Source organism: Thamnophis sirtalis, unplaced genomic scaffold, assembly GCF_051295495.1.
Source record: "Thamnophis sirtalis isolate CommonGarterSnake01/CBP01778 unplaced genomic scaffold, rThaSir2_p1.2 scaffold_11, whole genome shotgun sequence".
Classification (NCBI taxonomy): domain Eukaryota; kingdom Metazoa; phylum Chordata; class Lepidosauria; order Squamata; family Natricidae; genus Thamnophis; species Thamnophis sirtalis.
Window position 1 is genome coordinate 32602476 of NW_028261391.1, and position 19802 is coordinate 32622277.

Sequence of the window (19802 nt, forward strand, 5' to 3'; positions counted from 1 at the left end):
TAATTAGAGCACAAGAAGGAATCATAATAATATTCTGATGCTGTTGATAAAGTTGCAAACTAGCTTCAGCATACTCAAAGAATGAGAGTTAGTTTTCTTGCACTATTTTCAAATCTGAAAATTTAAACTACAGTGACTGTTCATTTGTCACCTTTATAGAAAAAAAAAAGAGGTTTCAAACCACATTCAGTGTCTTTATTTGTAATGCAAATACTAATATTTATGTCAGCAGACATTAGTAGATTAAAGCAGGGATCCCCTATGTTGGCAACTTTAAGACTTGTGGATTTCAAGTTCCAGAATTCCCCAGCCAGCCACACTGGCTGGAGAATTCTGGGAGTTGAAGTTCAAGTTGCCAAGGTTGGAGACCGTGGGATTAAATGATTCACTTGCTGAGTATTCAGAATGATGAAATCCTCTTTGCAAGAGCTAGCAACCTCACCTGCTTTGAACAAAGCATGTGGCTTTTTTGAAGAAACGTCAAGAAGACTATAGTAATAAACTACTCAGTTTAAATTAAGTTTCAGCACTGAAACAGCTACAGTTGTCCGATAGACTTCTCTGTGCTTATTGACAGTAATACATTTCCAGATAATTCATCTAGGGATAAGAAATGGAAGATAAAGTTTTACAACTCCTTTCAGATAGGTATTTTGCAGCTTGTGATGTGCGCATAATATAGCTCTCTTCAACTTATTAAAGCCTATCATTTTACATGACTGCTAAGTTGTTTTATAAGCTGATTCTGGTAGTCTCTGCATGCATGTACATGCACAATCCTAATGGAGGTTTGAGGTTCCAATTTTTAGTGGCTTTGCTCTTACTTGAATGGTGCTGAAAGCGTTTTGTAATAGCCCAGCGGCACTGGTAATGTGGGTCCCCAATCTTTTCAGCAAGGTTTCAGATTAAGGGTTTTTTTTTAATCTAAGTGTTATAAAAACTGATACTCCTTAATGATAATTAAAATCCTCAAGGGCATCATTATAACAATAAAATATTACTAAATTAAGTGTTACCATAACATGAAAATTAACTCATTGTTGGGGATTGGGCCTTCTTTCTTTTCTTCTTCTTGCAGTTAAGTTGTAATTTAACATGATTAAATACATTGACTTCCTATATTTATATACAGTGTTCCCAAGAAGACATCGCTAGTAAGTTGGGGATTGATATTTCTGCAACAAAAGCTGCACATATAGCCAATCCCAAAACAGCTGAATTTCAGGTGAGGACTACAAGAATTTCAGTATGAATCTGAAAAAAAATGTTGCAAGCCTATCAATAAAATAGCTTGCTGGATTTAGACCTCCAAGGAGTCATACCTGTCTGGGAGAGTACATCTGTTACATTACTGCAGCTTTTTTCTCCTTTTGTGAAGTTCCAAAGTTAGGAAATTACTATCAGCAATGTTTGTGTCAGCAATTGTAGATTCTCAAAATGGGACTATTTTGAGGAAAGTTCCAGTTTTAGAACCAAAATTCCTCTAAATCTCAGGAACATTTAGCTTTATCAGGATGGGTCTTTCCTAAAGCCAGCATAGCAAAAGCCATCTTGAAAAGCCATCTAATTATATTAGCCTGCTAATCGTATGCCTGGCCAGCAGGCAAGGTTGTGAATGATACAACACATTCACCTTCATATTTTTCCCAACCTTACGTATTGATTTTCTAAAGTAGAAGCTAATTAACATGCTTACTTTTGTTCAGTACTTTTATAGATCTCACTTGTGAAGGCAAAAATATTTTATAATATTTAATTTTATCCATTTTCCACATTATTTAATATGTATTAATATGCAAATTAATATTTTCCCATGAGCCAATGTTGTTAATACTGAGCTTTGTTGACAGATAATAAAAGAATGAGAATTACTGCTGAATCAGGGAGAAATATGGATTAAGCATTTATGGTCAATTATGTAGATATTTGTTTATTAAATTATTAGTCTGCTTTTAACTTAACCATAATACTGAAAAGCAGCTTATTTACTTGATACTCTTTCCTAATAACAACCATGTGAAAACCCATTTTATGCTAGCGGCTTTTCGTTTCAGGGAAGTATAATTTATCAAGCACCTTATGTGTCCTCATAGGTAGCACGGACTACATTGTTGCCTGGACTCTTGAAAACTATTGCAGCTAATAAAAAGATGCCTTTACCCCTGAAACTCTTTGAAATTTCTGATATTATAGTGAAAGATTCCACCATGGGTAAGAAAATGCTCATTCATTTAGTGTAAATATCATGGATGTAAGTCAGTTCACCATAACTGTAGCATCCATAGTAGAAGATTATGGTATCCTTATTAGACCTGTTTCTTCTTTTTCTATGCTCACATATGATTATGTTCAGCTTTTATGTGCAATCTCCCAGCAAGAGGAATGCATAATTTTGGCATGTTTGCCATGGTCTCAACCTGCACTACTTGTTGTAATCCCTGTATTTTCCTAAATCTGTACATATGCTTAGCCTTCCTAAAGAAATGTAGCTTTTTTTAAGCAACTGATATATGCAAAGTGAATAGCCCTGGTGGATCTTAAAACATCCTTGCCAGTTTTGGATCCAAAAACTATACCTCTAATTTCTGTTAAAATATATTCCTTTAAACATTTTATCTTTTTTCTCATTTCAAGAAACTCAGACCATGTAGGATTTTTAGCCTGGATTATGTTATGCTAAATAGCAATAGCACTTAGACTTATATACCGCTTCACAGTGCTTTAAAGCCTTCTCTAAGCCATTTACAGTGGCATGCTTTACTGAACAAACCTCAGCTGTCTGGATTCACACAAACTAAGCTGGGTTAATAAAATATTAATTTATGGAAATATGTTAAAGAGCCAAGAATGCAGTATTGCAAGCTACTTCTGCTGACTGCCAGCTGCACCGGTTTCAGCAGTGAATCTCACTAGGCTCAAGGTTGGCTAAGCCTTCCATCCTTCCGAGATGGGTAAAATGACGACAAGAGGCTGACTCTGTAAACCACTTAGAGAGGGCTGTAAAGCACTGTGAAGCTGTATATAAATCTAAGTGCTATTGTTATTGTATTAATTGATTGCTTTGAGATCCTTTGTTACAAAACTGTATTATGAAAAAGCTTGTTTTTAAATGTATATTCTAAAATCCTCTAAAGCCATTGCTTCTGCTTTTGAAAATGATAAAGCTTAAGACATTTGTTAGCCATCACAGTTTTATTAATTAGCATACTTAATAGAATCCAAACTATGTTGCCAAATGTTTTCACCAATGCTTACTTTTGGTTAAATTGATTTATTGTCTATTGTATTTGGTCAATACTGTTTAACATTGTGTAAACATTTGTCAGTTAGAGTATAAATATTTTCCATTAATAGATAAGTTCTAAACACACTGCAGTAATATGCGTAATTCAGGTGTGTGTCCATTGCATAGTAACAATGGAGTAGAATGTTCAGCTTGAATTACAGTACAATACATGAATATATGATAGTGAACCATCTCCTGATGATATCACTATTTAAATGGACATTTTGGAAAACAAGCACCAGGCAACAGAAACATTGAACAGAGAAATGTTTTTGTAGGCATTTATTAGTTGTTTTATGAGTTATAGGTATTGCTGCTAAAGTACTGATAACAATACTGTATGAAAGATACATTTTCTAAAATATGTTCTAAAATATATTTTGTTTGCTGCCAGGGGGCAGCATATACTAGTATTTCTTGTTACATTTTCTTGGCTTCTTCCAAAGAGCTCCCACTAATTACCTTCCTTGTATATTGTGCGGAATGGGTTTTTCAGACAGCACTTTGAACTCTCTACAATAGATCTGTAATTTTTCCTAACATCTTGACTTCTTCACTTTAAAACAGAAACGAAAGCAGGAAAATTGTTTTATTGAATGATGCAATAAGTTTCTTTCTATTTTGCAAATTTTTACCTGTATTTGGCAACAATTTTTAATATGATCTGTAGTAAATGAATTTCATGTTGCTATTTTTATTTCTAATTTCATTTTTTGACCATATTTTCCAAATAAAAGAATTCAGCATATAAACCATATCACAGTGGTGATATAAACCATTATCACAGTGGTGAAAAATGTTTATTTGCCCATAACCATATTTGGCTTTTTAGTAATATATTAGATTGCCAAACAATTGTGGAAGCACGAACCCCCTCCCCCAATTATATATTACAATTTAATGATAAATTTTGGAAGTCTTTGGATGTTTGACGACTGCAGAAGCCCCGGAACTTCAGGTTGTTTATCTCTGATTTATTGCAATGTGAATAAAGAAGAATAAGTTATATCAAGCTTTCCCCTCCCATCTCTTCTTGCATGGCATGGGAAATCCAGGCAAACAGAATGTGTCTGAGCCTAAAACTGCAACTTTTCCACATATGTTTAACTCTGGTTTGGTGTATTAGGATAAGACATTCAGCTTTTAAAAATTAATCTGTCAGCAAGATGACTTTGCTAAAACCTAGCTGTTGTGGGGGGGATATTAATCATGTGATCCTCTGAATTAATACCAATCAGTTACAAGTTTATGTTGTAATAAGGTTAGTTTCTGAAAAAATATATCTCTTGCACATTCTTCTTTACTCACCATTCAACCCCCGAGCAAGTCATTGATGGCTAAATGCTGGACATAACGTCTATGTTATGCTGGGAAAGATGATAAGGCATGTTACCAAGCAGCTGGGCATATTTATTGGTAGGTAGCTCTCAGGAAGGATAAGCCAAATAGTTACCCATCAAAGCTATGAATTTCTACCCATGGTTTTGTTAAGCACTGATACCTGATAGGATCAGAACAAATATGGTCTTTAAAGTGCAATTTTTACAGAGTTGTTGATTTTTTGTTTTCTTTAATTTTCCATCTTTAGATGTGGGTGCAAAAAACCACAGGCATCTTTGTGCTATCTATTATAACAGAAACCCTGGGTTTGAGATAATTCATGGGTTGCTGGATAGAATCATGCAGCTCCTGGAAATCCCTCCAAGTAAAGAGAATGGATATTATATTAAAGCAGCTGAAGGTAAGCCAACATTTGAAAGTACATCTGGATGTTCTTGTATATCTGTGTTAAATAAAATGCCCACCTTTTAATGACTTAAAATTCAAATCCATTGTTCTGTGGCTTAGGGTTGTTAATTGCTTAAGTTTCACTGTCTTCACAAATACTGTAACTAGTTTCTTTATGTTATTATATAATTGTAATAGTGCTATTGCTCACTATGATACTTTGTTAACAATAGTTATTTTTAAATTCTGTTCTGCACATATGGAAAGTAGTATCTAGCTTCAACAGCAACTATTTGGAAATAATCAAAGCACAACAAGAAGGAAGCTTGTATAAGTATTTCCTACACCATTTAGCTCTCTTCATTCTCATAAAATCTTCAGCTTGAAGACATGACATAATAAAATATAGTGGTGTTCTGTAGAAAGAGGGGGCATTTTAGGAAGGTCTTTTATGCTTTTGCATAGCTGAGAGGCAAGCCAATATGCAGATTTACTATTTCAATGAATAACCATGCTAAAAATATAGCTTTCTTGTATTTTATTTTGTGCTGCATCTGTGACCATTATTTTCAACAAAAGTTATATAAGTTTGGAGAATGCACGATCATGCTTTAAATGTGCATAACGTAACTGAACAATTCTGTAATTCAGGCAGATTATGTATTACATCACATTACAGGCTTTAGTTTAAGAAGCCATGAAACATTGTCCATCTTGAATGGACAATTATCTTCTTAAGATCTATATAATGTACTTCCCATAATTAGATAGAGAAACAAAATTACTTTTATTGTATACATTCATTCAGTCTCCATACAATTTGATTATGGCTTGCCATTAGTTTCACTAATACTTAAATATTAATAATGTTAATGTTCATAAATTGTTTTGTCTTTAAATATAGCAGTTTCCTCAGAACAATAGCAGGTGCTTAAAAATATAGGTGAAATGTTGATATCCTTAAAATTATATTAAAAAGTAAATAAAAAAATTATAGCTCTGATATTCAGGCATAATTCAAGGCAGAACATTGCTTGTTCTAAATATAGGGCAATGAGGTAAATATATTTCTCCAATAAAGCTTTCCTTATAGAAACACATACTTTATTTCTATTTCTTTCATTTACCACTGTATTTCTGCTTTCAAGATAATAAAATATTAATTGAACAATATTTATTTTTATGGGAGCAGGAAAGCATTTAACTACTGATTTAAAATGTTTTCTGTGAAATACAGATTCTTTTCATGCTTCAGTGCAGAAAATATCAGTGTTGACTGCCCCACAGTTTTTTAATAAAATGCTTATTTTGAAAGACATATTTAAATATAGAGGTTTTGATAATGACCATGAATAGTTTACGCATAGTAAAAACAATAGAAACTGTTTACAGGTTTTCAGCATAATATGTATTATGCATATTATTTACATATTTTTCTGCCTTTATATGTGATATCCTAGGTTTTTTTAAAGGAAAATATGATTAAATTAATTTAATAAAAATAATATTCTTGAATTCCTTTAGATATATCCAGGAAGGTATTATTATATTTTCTGATTAATTTTGCATTAAATTCAACAAGTATTGCCCCGTGTAAACAGTCATTTTGCGGGGGGTGGGCATGTTTAACCTACAAGTAATGTACTTGTAAATTAATTGAGATGAAAATACCTGTTTCAAATCTTAAGTTTGCTTTCTTTGGGGAGAAATGGCTTAAAATGCTGTTGCTGCTTTTTTGCTCTTTATGGCCTCTATTAATCTAAAATCTAGTGTGTGTATTATCATGAATGAAAAACAGCTCTCAAGGAGGCTGCAAGATACATTTTACAGTAATGTAATGAGATTTTCAATGTCATTTGGGACAGCCCACTGGTCAGAGTGACTGATGAATTTCCTCAGAGTTCTTTATAAAGGTAATGAAAAGTATACCCAGGAGCAGCCATTCTTAGTGCTACCTGAGTGATTTCTCAGGCTAATAAATCATCAGTTTGATCCATTGTTTTAAGATAATGAAGATTCAACCAAGGTTTGGCTTTTTGAATTATTGTATCTTTACAACAGCCTCCCCAAGCTGCATTTGTCATGTCTGTTAGGACATACACATTATGGTGTCAATAGTTCTTTAAATAGAACTACTTATGATATATTTCCAGGAAATGGTAAATTTTAAATTGGCAGGTCCATGCTTAATTTTAGATTGCAAATTCTGGTATTGTTGACATGATCCGTTGCTGACAATAGTTGCATTCTGCCATTTTCCTTTTGAAATATTTGGAAAGGAAAAATTATTAAAGTATGTCAAATGTGAAACTATATATATTTTAAAAAATAAATAAATCATGCTATAGTTATAAAAACGAGGGAAGAAAGAAACCAAAATTTGAAACATTTGTATTTCATTTGTCACACTCTAATCTACAGTAAGTAATGCTTTTTGTGTTACAGATGTGCTGCAGACGGTTTTGGTCAGGCTTTGTACAACCTAAATAAGTTCATATTTTTTAAAACTCAATTGCAGAATAATATCTAATATTTTTAAAGTTTCAGGAATGAATTACTGAAGTTTCATTCTTTCTTCAGACAAGGTAGCTTGAGTTACAGGAATAATTGTCCAGAATTGAACTGATATAAGTTAAAAGTTTAAATGTAATGTTGGGAGTGTTACCTTCCCATTGATTCCTATTTTCTCTCCTATAACCAGAAATCTATTTAGGATATGATACTGATTAGGTAATTAGTATTAACTAGTTACTGGAGTTACATGCTTAGTGCATCAAGTCTGATTACTATAAATATTTCTATGTTGGTCTAATCAGTACCAAAATAGTAACCACCTAAAAATCTTAAATATGCCAGTATTGAGTCATATCCTTGGAAGAAAGTTGGGGTAGAAATATATTATTAATCCATGGAAAGGATACAATAAAGATTTGTTTAAAAAGATTAGCATGCTAAGCTTTGTATGAAAAGGTGCAGGTATGGAAAGGTTCAAGTATGTTTCTTACTGGATTTATTTAATACCATGTTTTATTTAATTCCCTCATTAAAAATAACTCAAATTATTTCATAAAAAATAGAACATGCTCAACATTACATTGCATCAAAAATTTTACTGTGGTGTTTTAGATGTTAACTCATTTTAACATGTCACTCTAATACCTCCCATTTGAAGGTAAAAGTACAAGTAAAAGTGTGAAAATTAATAATAACTTTAAAAAATTGTCCACCTTTTGTTATTCTCTAGTGACAAGCAATCACTGGAAATCTGACACGGTATCTGCGAAACCTCTTTTTGGCCTTTATGTCACTGGAAATCTTGGTATAGCTACTGTTTCATAATTACTTCATACAGACCTTTACAGTAGCATAATGTTGAATCTTTTGGGAAAATTCCATAATTGTTTGAGACTTTTTCCTTATATAGGTTACATTGAGATATATTTGATTGTGAGAGCATATTTACTTGTTCATAATTCCCTCTGTTTTTCCAACATTAAAAACAACATTATTAAATTATAATTATTAAGCCTCCAACTCCTAGAACTCTAGAAATCCAGAAAATATACTAATGATGGTTATGATTTACTAAAGTTAATAGTCCAAATAAAGCTACTAGTTTTATTTTTATTTTTATTATTCTGTTAGTGGTTAGTTCCATTAACTAACTTTCAAACAATAAGGGTAAAGGATCTATTTCCAGAACTAATGTTTCTCATTGTATGTGGTCTTTAGCCTACATAAAAATACCAGCCATCTTTTTGATTAAGAAATGTTGATAAACATGTGGTTTTTTTTTAAAATTGATACTTATGTCACTTCCTAATTGACCAGATTATCGCTAAGCATGAGTAAGTCGGCTACCAGGTGTTTCTGCATTCTGTATTCATAGAACTCAAGTAAGAGCTTAGACTACCATAAGAATTGGCAGACTACAGTGCTAAAATATCTTCCTTCCTCCCTCTCTTCCTTTTTCTATTTCCATGCTGAGAAAATGGGCTTTTTTTATAAGAACAGAAAAGAGCTCCAAAAACTGTGGAGAATTATTTATAGAAATAGAGATACTTTCTGTTCTTTGCCTCTGCCATATGTGGATTGCACAGAGTTTTGATTTGTAGAGTGAAATGGATTATTCATCATATAAACTCTCACAAATGAATAAAGGAATGTGAACATATCCTGTTTTTCAAAATGCAACTCTGAATTGGTTCCAATTCCACTTTTTGGACACTAACACATTGTATTACTATATAGATAACATAGAGTTGTCTATTGTATAAGTACTTTATTGTAAAACATATCCTTTACCAAGTCTTCTGCCATCCATAATCCACGTTAAATAGGTCACACCTTATTGGATGTATAGTGTTTCAGACTCAAGACAGAAGAGGTGCTACTTCAGAAGGTTTGTAGGTATGCATGCTCTACTTCTCGGCACTTTCATTACAATTTTGCATTTCCCTAGGCCCATAAGACAGGGACGCAGTGGCTTAGATGCTGAGCTTGTCAATTGAAAGATCGGCAGTTCGGTGGTTCGACTCCCTAGTGCGACATAACGGGGTAAACTCCCGTTACTTCTAGCTTCTGCCAACCAAAAAAAAACAAAAAACAAAAACCTAGCAGTTCAAAAGCATGTTAAAAATACAAGTAGAAAAATAGGGACCACCTTTGGTGGGAAGGTAGCAGCGTTCCGGACGCCTTCAGCATTTAGTCATGCCGGCCACATGACCACATAGATACCTTTGGACAGTGCTGGCACTTCAGCTTTGAAACAGATGAGCACTGCTCCCTAGAGTCGAGCATGACTAGTACATATGTGTGAGGGGAACCTTTACCTTAACCTTTAGGCCATAAGGTGGTAGTGTGATCCCTGAGGAGAGGAATATTTGAGGTAAAGTTATGCTAACAATGGAAAGCTTTGGAGTTAGCTGGGGTTGTTGATGGTGCCTCCTTACCTCAATCATATATTTTCCTGGGATTGCAAGCACAACCTCTCTCAAACCACCTTTTTTGCTTTAAATCCAAACCATTGCATGCACAGTCTAAGATGAGTAACTGATTCCCCCACCCCCATCCCATTTGTGTCGATGACACTGTTTAAGGTGCTTCCAAGGTGAAAGGATTAGCTGGGGACATCACCGTTGCCCGGTGCTGCTCTCATGTTCCCATCAAGGACCTGGAATGAACGACCGGAGCTCACTCTGCCACACAGCAGCACTCCAGTCTCAAGTCATGGGCTTGCTAACCGCCAACCCAGTGTCCTAACCATGTGAGCCACAATTACTCCTTGTAACTGATTTTGACTATAAATATTTATATTGTCCGTTTAAAATTTATATTTCTGTCTATGTATTCTTTTGCATAAAGCAAGGATACAGTATAGAAGTTGTGGCTCTGTATTATATACAATTAGCTATGCTAGCAAGAACTGTTGGGACTCCAGCAGCAGATGGAAGCTAAGTTAGTTTTTGCCCTGATTGTATGACCTAGAATGAAAAAGGACACTACTGGCAGATGATAGGGCATCACATTGGAAGACCAGTCTTTGAGGGAGAAGGGCGGTTTAGAAATAAGAAATAGAAATAAACGAAAATAAATAGTCTGGAAAACCAGATTCCGAGTTTAGTCTCTGGTCTGTTTCTGTTATATTTTACAGTGTTTTGTAACTGTTGTGTGATCTGCTTTACATTTTGCATGAAATTACCACTGGAAAATTTTATCCTGCTGTAGAAAGATATTAGCCAGCTGATGTAAACACAAATGTGTATTAAGCTTTATTTTATTAATAAAATATTTCATTACAAAGTTATGAAAACGAAATGTTTCCTCTTAATGGAAATTCAGACCCCCTGATTCTGAAGTGGACTAGCTAGGTAATTATACCTTTTCATCTGCATACCGATCCAGAATCCACACCTGTTCCCACTGATTTCAAATATACAGTAAAAGAAAGTTTTCTTTTTGATCTTCAGAAAAAGGAATAAGAGGCACTTGTTGAATTAGGGGATTAGTTTACATGTATTAAGAACTTTAGTGGCTGTTAACTGTTTCTCTTCCAGTAGTTTCCTTACACAGATCAGTTTACTTGTTTGCGTTTGTTATGTAAACAGTAAACTTCTTTTTCTTCTTATCCTTTCATATGGGGATGTGGGTTACAGATGTTAGGGAATAGTAGAGAATAGATTATTATTTGAAATGCAAAATCCCATTTCTTCATGGGAAATGATCTGCAGCAGAGAAAAGCTTAACAGTGCAAAGTGGAGAAATAACAACTGTATTTTGTTAATAAAATACTGTATTTTGTTTAATAAAATATTATTAAAATTTTGTTTAATTGCAAAGTTTAGTAAATCACGGCCTTTGATTATAAATATATAATTAATGAGGATTCAAAAAAAAGATACCTTTTCTGTGGTTGTCTTGTTCTCTGGAGTGACTCCTGCTTGTCCAGTATATGACATGCCCCAACTTTTAGGAAATCTGCTAAGACCTGGCTCTTCCTCCAGGCATTAGAACCCAATTAAGTGAAAGTGCCTTTAGCTTGCTCTCCTATATTGCTTGGTCACATTTTATATTTGTATATTTTATATGTTTAATATATATGATTGGATTGGGTTTTTTCTGTTTTGTTTTAGTTTATTGTTCATTTTTTTATGCTATACGCTACCCAGAAAGGTCAGCTTTATAAATTTAAACAATAAATAACATAGTATATCTGGCATTTTAAAGTTGTCTTTTCATACATTTGCAAACGTTCCTTGATTCTGTGCTCCACTTTCTACATATTGATAACCTCAGCAGTTAGATTACATTAACCTTCCATAAGCTCAGAAAAATAATTCTTTAGACTGCCTAGAAAAGATGTTAATTTTTTCAGGCCTGGTGAAATCAGTCCTGATGTAATTTACGAATGCATCATGTTTCTGATCAAATCATATTGTACTATTTTTTCCATTTCACGCTAAGATAATAAACATTAATTCTTGGAATATTTGGACTGAGCCTTTAATAATCATGCTGGATAGCATAATTCCTTCCTCTTAATTATTGAAGCCTGACATCTAATTTTTGTTTACTTATTGTTTTGAAGCTATGAGTTGAATCAGTATAGTCTTTAAAGTTGATGCTAACTCTGATCCTATATCATTTCCTTAATCTTTTCGCTCCAAATATGGAAAGGAGATTGATAGAGAAAAGAAGCTATGTATAGGCTATTTGACAATAAAGCACACTGAGAATTCAACAAGCTCTTTGAAGGTCAATTAACCAGAAAATAGGCTAAAGACCAGGTTTTCCATTGGATTAGTGACCAAAGAGGATGCCCTGAATAATCAAAGCAGTCTTGGTGTTAGAACACAAAGACAATTATCAGTTCTTAGGGACATAAGTTTAATAACAGAATTCTTTGAACCTCAAAGCATTTCAGAAATCTTTTTTTCTTACTATGGATCATTGATTTTAGTTTATTTGGATGTTATAGGGTTTAAAAAGTTTTAAAGTGTCATTTTCAGAAGACAAGTATGTTTATCTAAAGACTTTGGAGTTTATGCTTTATCTTTCTTAATTATCTTTTACAGCACTCATATACTTTCAAATTCAGTCTCCTTTTGGATTCCTTGAGGCATTTGAGTTTAAAAGAATGTAATAAGATCTTTATGTTATAGGTTTTCAAGTAGAGGTTTAACGTGTGTTTTTATATGATTCCATCTTTTTCTGCATCATATAATACAATTTTGATCTATTAGATATGCTTGCCAATACATCTTACTCTGTAGTTTGGTGATTCCCAGCCTAAGGCTCCCAGATTTGACTATTAGGACAGAACCCCTATGAACTAGTAGTTAGCAGGAAAAGACGATATAGTTTGCATTTTTTTTTTAACCATGGAAAATAACATTTTATGTGTACTAATTCACAGGAAGTCTCTTTGCACTTTTTTTTACTGTGGAAAATAACAATTTATATATGCCAGGGGAACTTTCTTATAACAGGAACTGACATATTTGCTGACCCTAACTACAAAATTGGACTTGAATCTAATATGCATTCACACAGGATTAAATTCCAATTAATATATTGAAAACATGTATGGCCAGATGTCTGCTACGACCTAGTTAAGAGGCAGATGCTATTGGGCTAAAGATTTTCTTTCACATAAGCTATTTTTATGTTTGCATTTGAAAATGAAATCTTTCAAGATTAATAAAATCTAGTTTCATTAAGGAAGATTCTTTAATGCAGTGGGATTTTTACTTCATATAATCTTAACAGAAATTGTATGTACATTATTGGTCCTTAAAATAACTCAGGCATATTGCTATCATAATACAGATGTGGCAACTATAATATGCCAATGCATTCTGAGTGTCATGCATTTTTTATTTGTAAATGATAAATTAATAAATAAGAAAATTGTGAGAAATAACTGCATACCCATTTTGATTAATTCCTATTTGCATATTAATTTTTAGGTCAGTCTATTAGTATATATCTTCTGTTATGAACAGAGGGGTACTTTTGCTGAGAAATTAGCCTTCCATGGTAGTTTAGTTCATACAAAACTAATTGTTTTGTTATTTGTAAATTTTATTGTCCTTTGCAAAGTGGTGGAGACCTAAGAAGATACTGCAATCTTTTAAATAATTGTAGCTAGGGTACGAAAAGAGATTTTTCTGGCCTGCATTGCCCAGTATAAGTACTTTTAAAGTAATATTTTTCCAACTCTGTACATGGGCATGTTTGCAAGCGAACAAGTGATTTAATAGTGACCATTATAATATTATATATTAACATTATTTCTTTCAGTTCTGTATTGTCTTTTCTTGTGGCAGAATCCATAAATCTAAATAAAGCAGTGTTGCTGTAATTCAGCTTCTCACATCATCCTGTTTTCACAGGTACACATTTGCAAGACAACTGAAGACACTATGAGATTAGCTTGAGATAATTTATGGAAATGTTTTCTAATATAGTATCTGATTCTTTTTTTAAAATGCTTCTTAGAGCACTTGCATTTATTAACTATATTTAATATTAATGATTTTAGAACTACTTCCAATGAAGTTTGAGGATTATTTTATAGTTCTCCCCACCTTTACCTTGTGCATAACTTTATAATGTATAAAACTGAAAAATCTCAGATGTGGCAATATGAGCCTAGTAATAAAAATTTTCACAAATCCAACGTGAGATAGTTACAAACAGACATATAATTTTTGAAATAGAATCGTATGGACATTTTCTCAGAAGAGTATTTGCTTTATTACTTTAAAAATTTATATCAGCATTAAATTATGAAATTCTATTGAGATTATTGTGGGGGGGAAATGCAGACCGGGTTATAATACAGGTACTTCAGTTGTAATTATTGAATCTGTAGACTAATTTTATCTAGTAATTCAAAGTTTTAATTCTTTAATTAACTACTTGGACACCTTGTGTTGAAAATGTAGATTTGAATTTTAAATTGGTTTTGTCTCCTGGCAAAACTTTTCCCAAGTTTTCTAAAATGTGTATGTATGTATGTATGCGTGTGTGTGTGTGTGTGTGTGCGTATACATACATACATACATACATATACATATACATATATATATGTATATGAAAAAAAGGCTTGACTTTTCAAATGCTTTTTTTCAAATGCTTTTTTTTCTCTCGATTGTGTTAACTCTCTAAAATGAGAAACCATTTTTGTTTATTTGCAACCATTCCAACTGAATCTTACGTGCCCTTGAGAGTTTTTCCTCTGATTTCTGTTTGTTCCTAGACATACTAACTCCATTGTTCCTTTATTTGCTTTCAGACTCTGCTTTCTTCCCTGGTCGATGTGCTGAGATCTTTGCCAAAGGACAGAGCATTGGTAACTTGGGAGTTCTTCATCCTGATGTTGTCACCAAATTTGAGCTCACCATGCCCTGTTCTGCCCTAGAAATCACAATTGAGCCTTTCCAGTAAGAAGAACATCATCCTTTGGCCCAACTTCATTCTCCATTTTATTTTGTACGTCAAAGTATTAGACCAATGTTACAGTAGGCTTTATTGGGATTTAATATCTTATTACTGTAATAAGAAAAGTTTTTTTAACCAGTTAAAGGCTCTTTTTAACAGTTAAGGACATCAATCTTTTAAAAAAACAAGGCAAAGTTCAGTCAAGTATCATAAATATGTATTGGCTAAATATTTTTTTGTTTCCTCAAATAGTTTAGTGATTGAAATATAGACTGTTAACTTATTACAGCTGCTCCAAATAGAGTGCTAATTTATAAAAACATATATGAACTAAATTGAGAGGTTAAATTTGTCCTGATAATAAATAAAAAGGTTTCTTGTAAGCTAAAACAAACTTGTTTTTCCACCCATGGTAGCTACACCATAATTTTTTATTCTATTATGAAGGGGGTCAAAATACACTTATTTGCCTACTCACTCACCCTTAGTTGTAGTAGAAACAATTGTAAGCAGGTGTGTTTTAGAGTAAATTATCCATTGACTCTCTTTCCTATACTAGAAATAGAATAGGGAAGCTTTTTCATTTGTATGTAGTTGCAAATGCCTAAATATCTTTTTGTCTCTTAGACATGATGTTTTCTTGCAAATTTTCCTATTGAGTAAATAAGTCTTCTGATGGGGAAAAAAAATCCCCAACTAATGATCTTAGGTGATCTCCATTTTGGTTTAGTTGTGGTAGTGATGAGATTACAGGGAATTGAACCAAAATTTTGGACACTAGTGATATATGCTGAAAATCTCAATTGTTAAGTAAATTCCCAATAAATACCTTTAACACATAGACCACTAGGATGGAGTGATCAAATTAATGGAGGAAAGGCTATAGAATGTCTGTTTTAAATGTTAATCATGAGCCCATTACCTAGTGTCCATATCTAGTTCTGTATGTTTGCAGTCTTATTTAACATTTTAATTCAGATTCTACATGAACTAAAAGTGTAACCAGAAAATACTGTATATTTGTTAGCGCTTCCTTGCTAAGAGCATTTGACATTTATACTTTGAAATAATATAGAAATATATAAAAAAAATAGAAACACATAATTTGAATAGTAATTTATGGTATTACAGTAAAATGATACAAAAATAGAAATTGTATACTTTATAAATAAGAACATATACATGCAGTCTTGTTGAACAGCATAGACCAGGTGTTCATAAAAATAGTTATGTAAACAAACCCAAAACTGTTGGGAAGACAACATACATTCAAAAATCTATTTTAAATAGAATTGTCCTACAATTATTTATATATATATATGACACACAGTATATATGTCATTACAGTAAAACCATGATTTAGCATATCCTTTAGATGTCTGTTAAATTCCAATTTATATAGTTTACCTCATTTATGTAATTATATCACATTAATGATGTAAGTGAATAGAGGTGAAGGCCAAACAAAAACATTTTATATATAAAATCTGTTGAATTAAAATCTATGATATGGAGGTTTTACTATTTTCTGCTCCCGCTATAATGTGAATACAAAGAATAATTGACTAGTAGCACTAATGAACTATTCTAGTCTCCATACGTTCTTTTGTATAACCAATCACCTCATCCATCCATGCTCATCTCTAATGTTTAGAATGTGAATGAGGAAGAAAAAGACTTAGAAGCAACTTAGCACTTTTCTCTTGTATTAGCATTAGAATACAAAATGCTGCTTCCTTTATGCTGTCAGTGCTAAATTCCTGAGAAACGTCTGCAGTATTTTGATATAAGAATATTATGTCTTCATACAATCAATATCTTTCAGACCCCTTCTTATTCAAAATACAAAACAAAGAAAAATGAAAATTCAGACCTGTATTCTTATGATATATAAGATAAAGATTAGGTTGGGGACTGGGAGTGTCATTTAAACCCAAAGGAATAGCGCAGCATCTCCATTCCGAGGAAGATCATAGAATGTATTTATTCCGAGTCACATATGTTTACAAATAGAATTAAATGTCATTCCTGATTATTTTAGTTTTTTGGTCTGTGACCATCTCTCTCACGCTGAATACTAGAATAACTAAATACTATCTTTAGTCTCCAGTATTAGCAATCCTAAAGAGTTTATGCAAAAGGCACGTTCCATTCTCTCATCGCCTCAGCCCCCCAACTACTGCAAATCATTTTAATCTTCAGTTCATAATCTGGACAATAAAAAAACCTGAACACATAGTACCATATTTTTCATAGTATAAGTCGCACCGGAGTACAAGATGCAGCAAGGTTTTGAAGAAGAAATTTTTTTAAAAAAGTTTTTACATTCTGCAAACCTCCCCAAAACGACCCGTTTTTTGTGAAAACAGACCTGGTTTTTTTTAAAAAAGGGGGTGGGGCTGAATAGCCCTTAGGAGGCTTGTAGAGTGTTCCTGGTGGGGGGGGGGGAATAAGCAAAAAACAGCCCATTTTTGCGAACAACCGGCCTGTTTTTTGTTAAAGGGGGGGGCATGGATAGCCTTTAGGAAGCTTATAGAGTGCTGCTGGGGGCAGGGAGGGCAAAAAATGTGTTGTTTTTTGCTCATTTCTGCCCTCTCCAGCCCCCAGGAGCTCTTTGAAAACCTTCTAAAAGCTATGCCCGGCCATTTTGGTGAAGGGGTGGAGTTTCAGGAGGTAAGAAATGCTATATTCAGTGTATAAGATGCACTCAGATTTCAGCCTCTTTTTTGAGGGAAAAGGGTGTCTTATATTCTGAAAAATACGGTATTTAATTTAAACCAAAAAATGTATATATTAGTGGCACAAACATTGTAGCACTTAGACCAATAGAAGAATAGGTGATAAATTTATAGGGCACTTCAATTTTTATTTGCTGCATAGCTACAACATCACTGTTAGAAACCTTGTGCCAAGAACATAATAATTTAAGAACAATAGTTTTGGCAATCTGCCGTGTCATCATTAAAACACCAATCCCCACTACAAATTTTGCAAGCACTAACAAGATAATTTCACTAGTGATGGAAGAAACACTGTAAGTGACATCTTTAGATGCAGCATTTGAACCATAGTGATTATTTGCCCAAAACCCGATAATGGCTCCTGCAGAAGCTCCTAGAATAGTGGTAGTATCTGCTCTAGTTGGACTGTAATAATCTAGTTTAGGATAATTGTAGCACAAGAAGAGGGGCACAATGATGCAGAATGCTGGACAGAAAGGGCTGGTGAGCATCAAGTGATCCACAGTATCCCAGGTAGGACAGGCAATAGCAGTCAAAAATAAGGAAATTAGACTGCCGACAATGACGTCCTGGAAAAACACATAAATACATTAATGACACAAGTTGCCATTTGTCTCAGAATGCAATCCCTAGCTTGAATTGAAAAACAGGTTTAGAACATTACAGGTCTAGTAGACGTAAGAAATACCTTAAGAATAAATGTCAAAGAGTAACATAACTAAAATGCAAAAGCTTGGTATGATGTATGTCCTTCAACTCCTAATATTTCACTGGAGCAAAATTATAACTGAGGAATCTTCATCACTTTTATACTCTTCATGGGGGTGGAGGACAGGAGAGGATTACTGCAAGAGCAGTAAAGATGTTACATTTGCAGAATTAAGGTAAGATTGATAGGCAGAGTATGTATTCATATATCACTGTACACAAACCCATAATTTAGATTTGGAACTTCTTGCTGAAAGGCAATGAAGTAATGCTTCTTAAATTAAGATTTCTGACAGGTTTTTTTTCTTTCTAGTCACTAGCCTTTCCCTCCCGTAATCTCTCAGTTTAATAACTTCCTGGATGATTGAGAATCTCCATAGGCACTTAATTTATAAATTTGTAATTTTTCTGCAAAGAATTAATGTTCCTTCCTTAGTTTACTTTTTTTAGGGCCAAACAATTTATTTGACCCTACTCCCTGGTGTCTGTTATTTAATGAAACCTGAATTATTAGTGACTATCAATTATCTTTTTTTTTTTTGGTCTATTTTTCATATTTTTGAACTAGCCATTTCTCTCAAAGAGGGACTCTGGAGAGTGTTCAGAGAAGAACACTGGATGATCAAAGTTACTTGAATGACTACATTTATTAAGAAAAACAAAAGACCAGTTTTTGAATGCTTCATTACTGCTTCTATAATCTACGCTAAAGAACTTTAAAACATCAGTAATGCTACTACATATCTCAAATTAATTCCATTCCACACAAGAGAAACAATACCATCACAGTTTTTTAAACAAAAGTTTTATCTCTCTCATACAGACATTCACGCATATGCACGGTCATTACACAAATTATATTCTACACATATTTCCCTAGTCTGCTATCCTTCAGGGATATTGAATTACAGCTACTATTGCTAGCAGGGATGGTGTAGTCCAAATCTTTGAACAGCATCATTCTGGGGGTGTTAGTAGAACTTTCTCCACAGAAAATCCCATGATTCTATATATTCCTTTAAATTATGATTCATTTTAGATACTAAATCCTTAATTTGGAGCTCGCTGCTCCTGTATCCTGGAAGAAACTGAAGTGGTTCATCATAATCTTCCTGCATTAAATGCCAAGGGTTATATTAGTTCAGACATTATGGTGCTCCTTATGGTTTTATGAAGGCCTAGAGGCACTGGTATTTTGTTTTCATCTTCCACTATTACAATAGAATATACAGCAAGTATACAATGTAGACAACTGATTATAATTAGGTATGCTATAGTATAGCTAGGTTTAACCCTGTGTATCTATGTATGTACAGCTGTGTGAAAAAGTCCTGCACACTTTGTTTTAAGCTGTGTTTACATGTTTTATCAACTTTTCACTCATAGAAACCATG

The 19802-nt window shown here is 33.3% G+C and overlaps 2 protein-coding genes across 2 annotated transcripts in view; one reads left to right on the forward strand and one right to left on the reverse strand.

Annotated features, from left to right (window-relative positions):
• The window catches only part of FARSB (phenylalanyl-tRNA synthetase subunit beta), a 35933-nt gene extending 19134 nt beyond the window's left edge, over positions 1 to 16799 (forward strand). The window contains exons 14-17 of the mRNA XM_014055106.2: positions 1133 to 1225; positions 2094 to 2211; positions 4875 to 5027; positions 14814 to 16799. Of these exons, the coding sequence (XP_013910581.2) occupies positions 1133 to 1225; positions 2094 to 2211; positions 4875 to 5027; positions 14814 to 14965 (516 nt within the window). The 3' untranslated portion in view covers positions 14966 to 16799. The remainder of the gene's footprint in view (positions 1 to 1132; positions 1226 to 2093; positions 2212 to 4874; positions 5028 to 14813) is intronic.
• Positions 16800 to 17409: 610 nt separating this feature from the next.
• Positions 17410 to 19802, reverse strand: part of SGPP2 (sphingosine-1-phosphate phosphatase 2) — a 41368-nt gene continuing 38975 nt past the window's right edge. Inside the window, exon 5 of the mRNA XM_014055107.2 lies at positions 17410 to 18269. Coding sequence (XP_013910582.2) covers positions 17727 to 18269 — 543 coding nt within the window. The 3' untranslated portion in view covers positions 17410 to 17726. The remainder of the gene's footprint in view (positions 18270 to 19802) is intronic.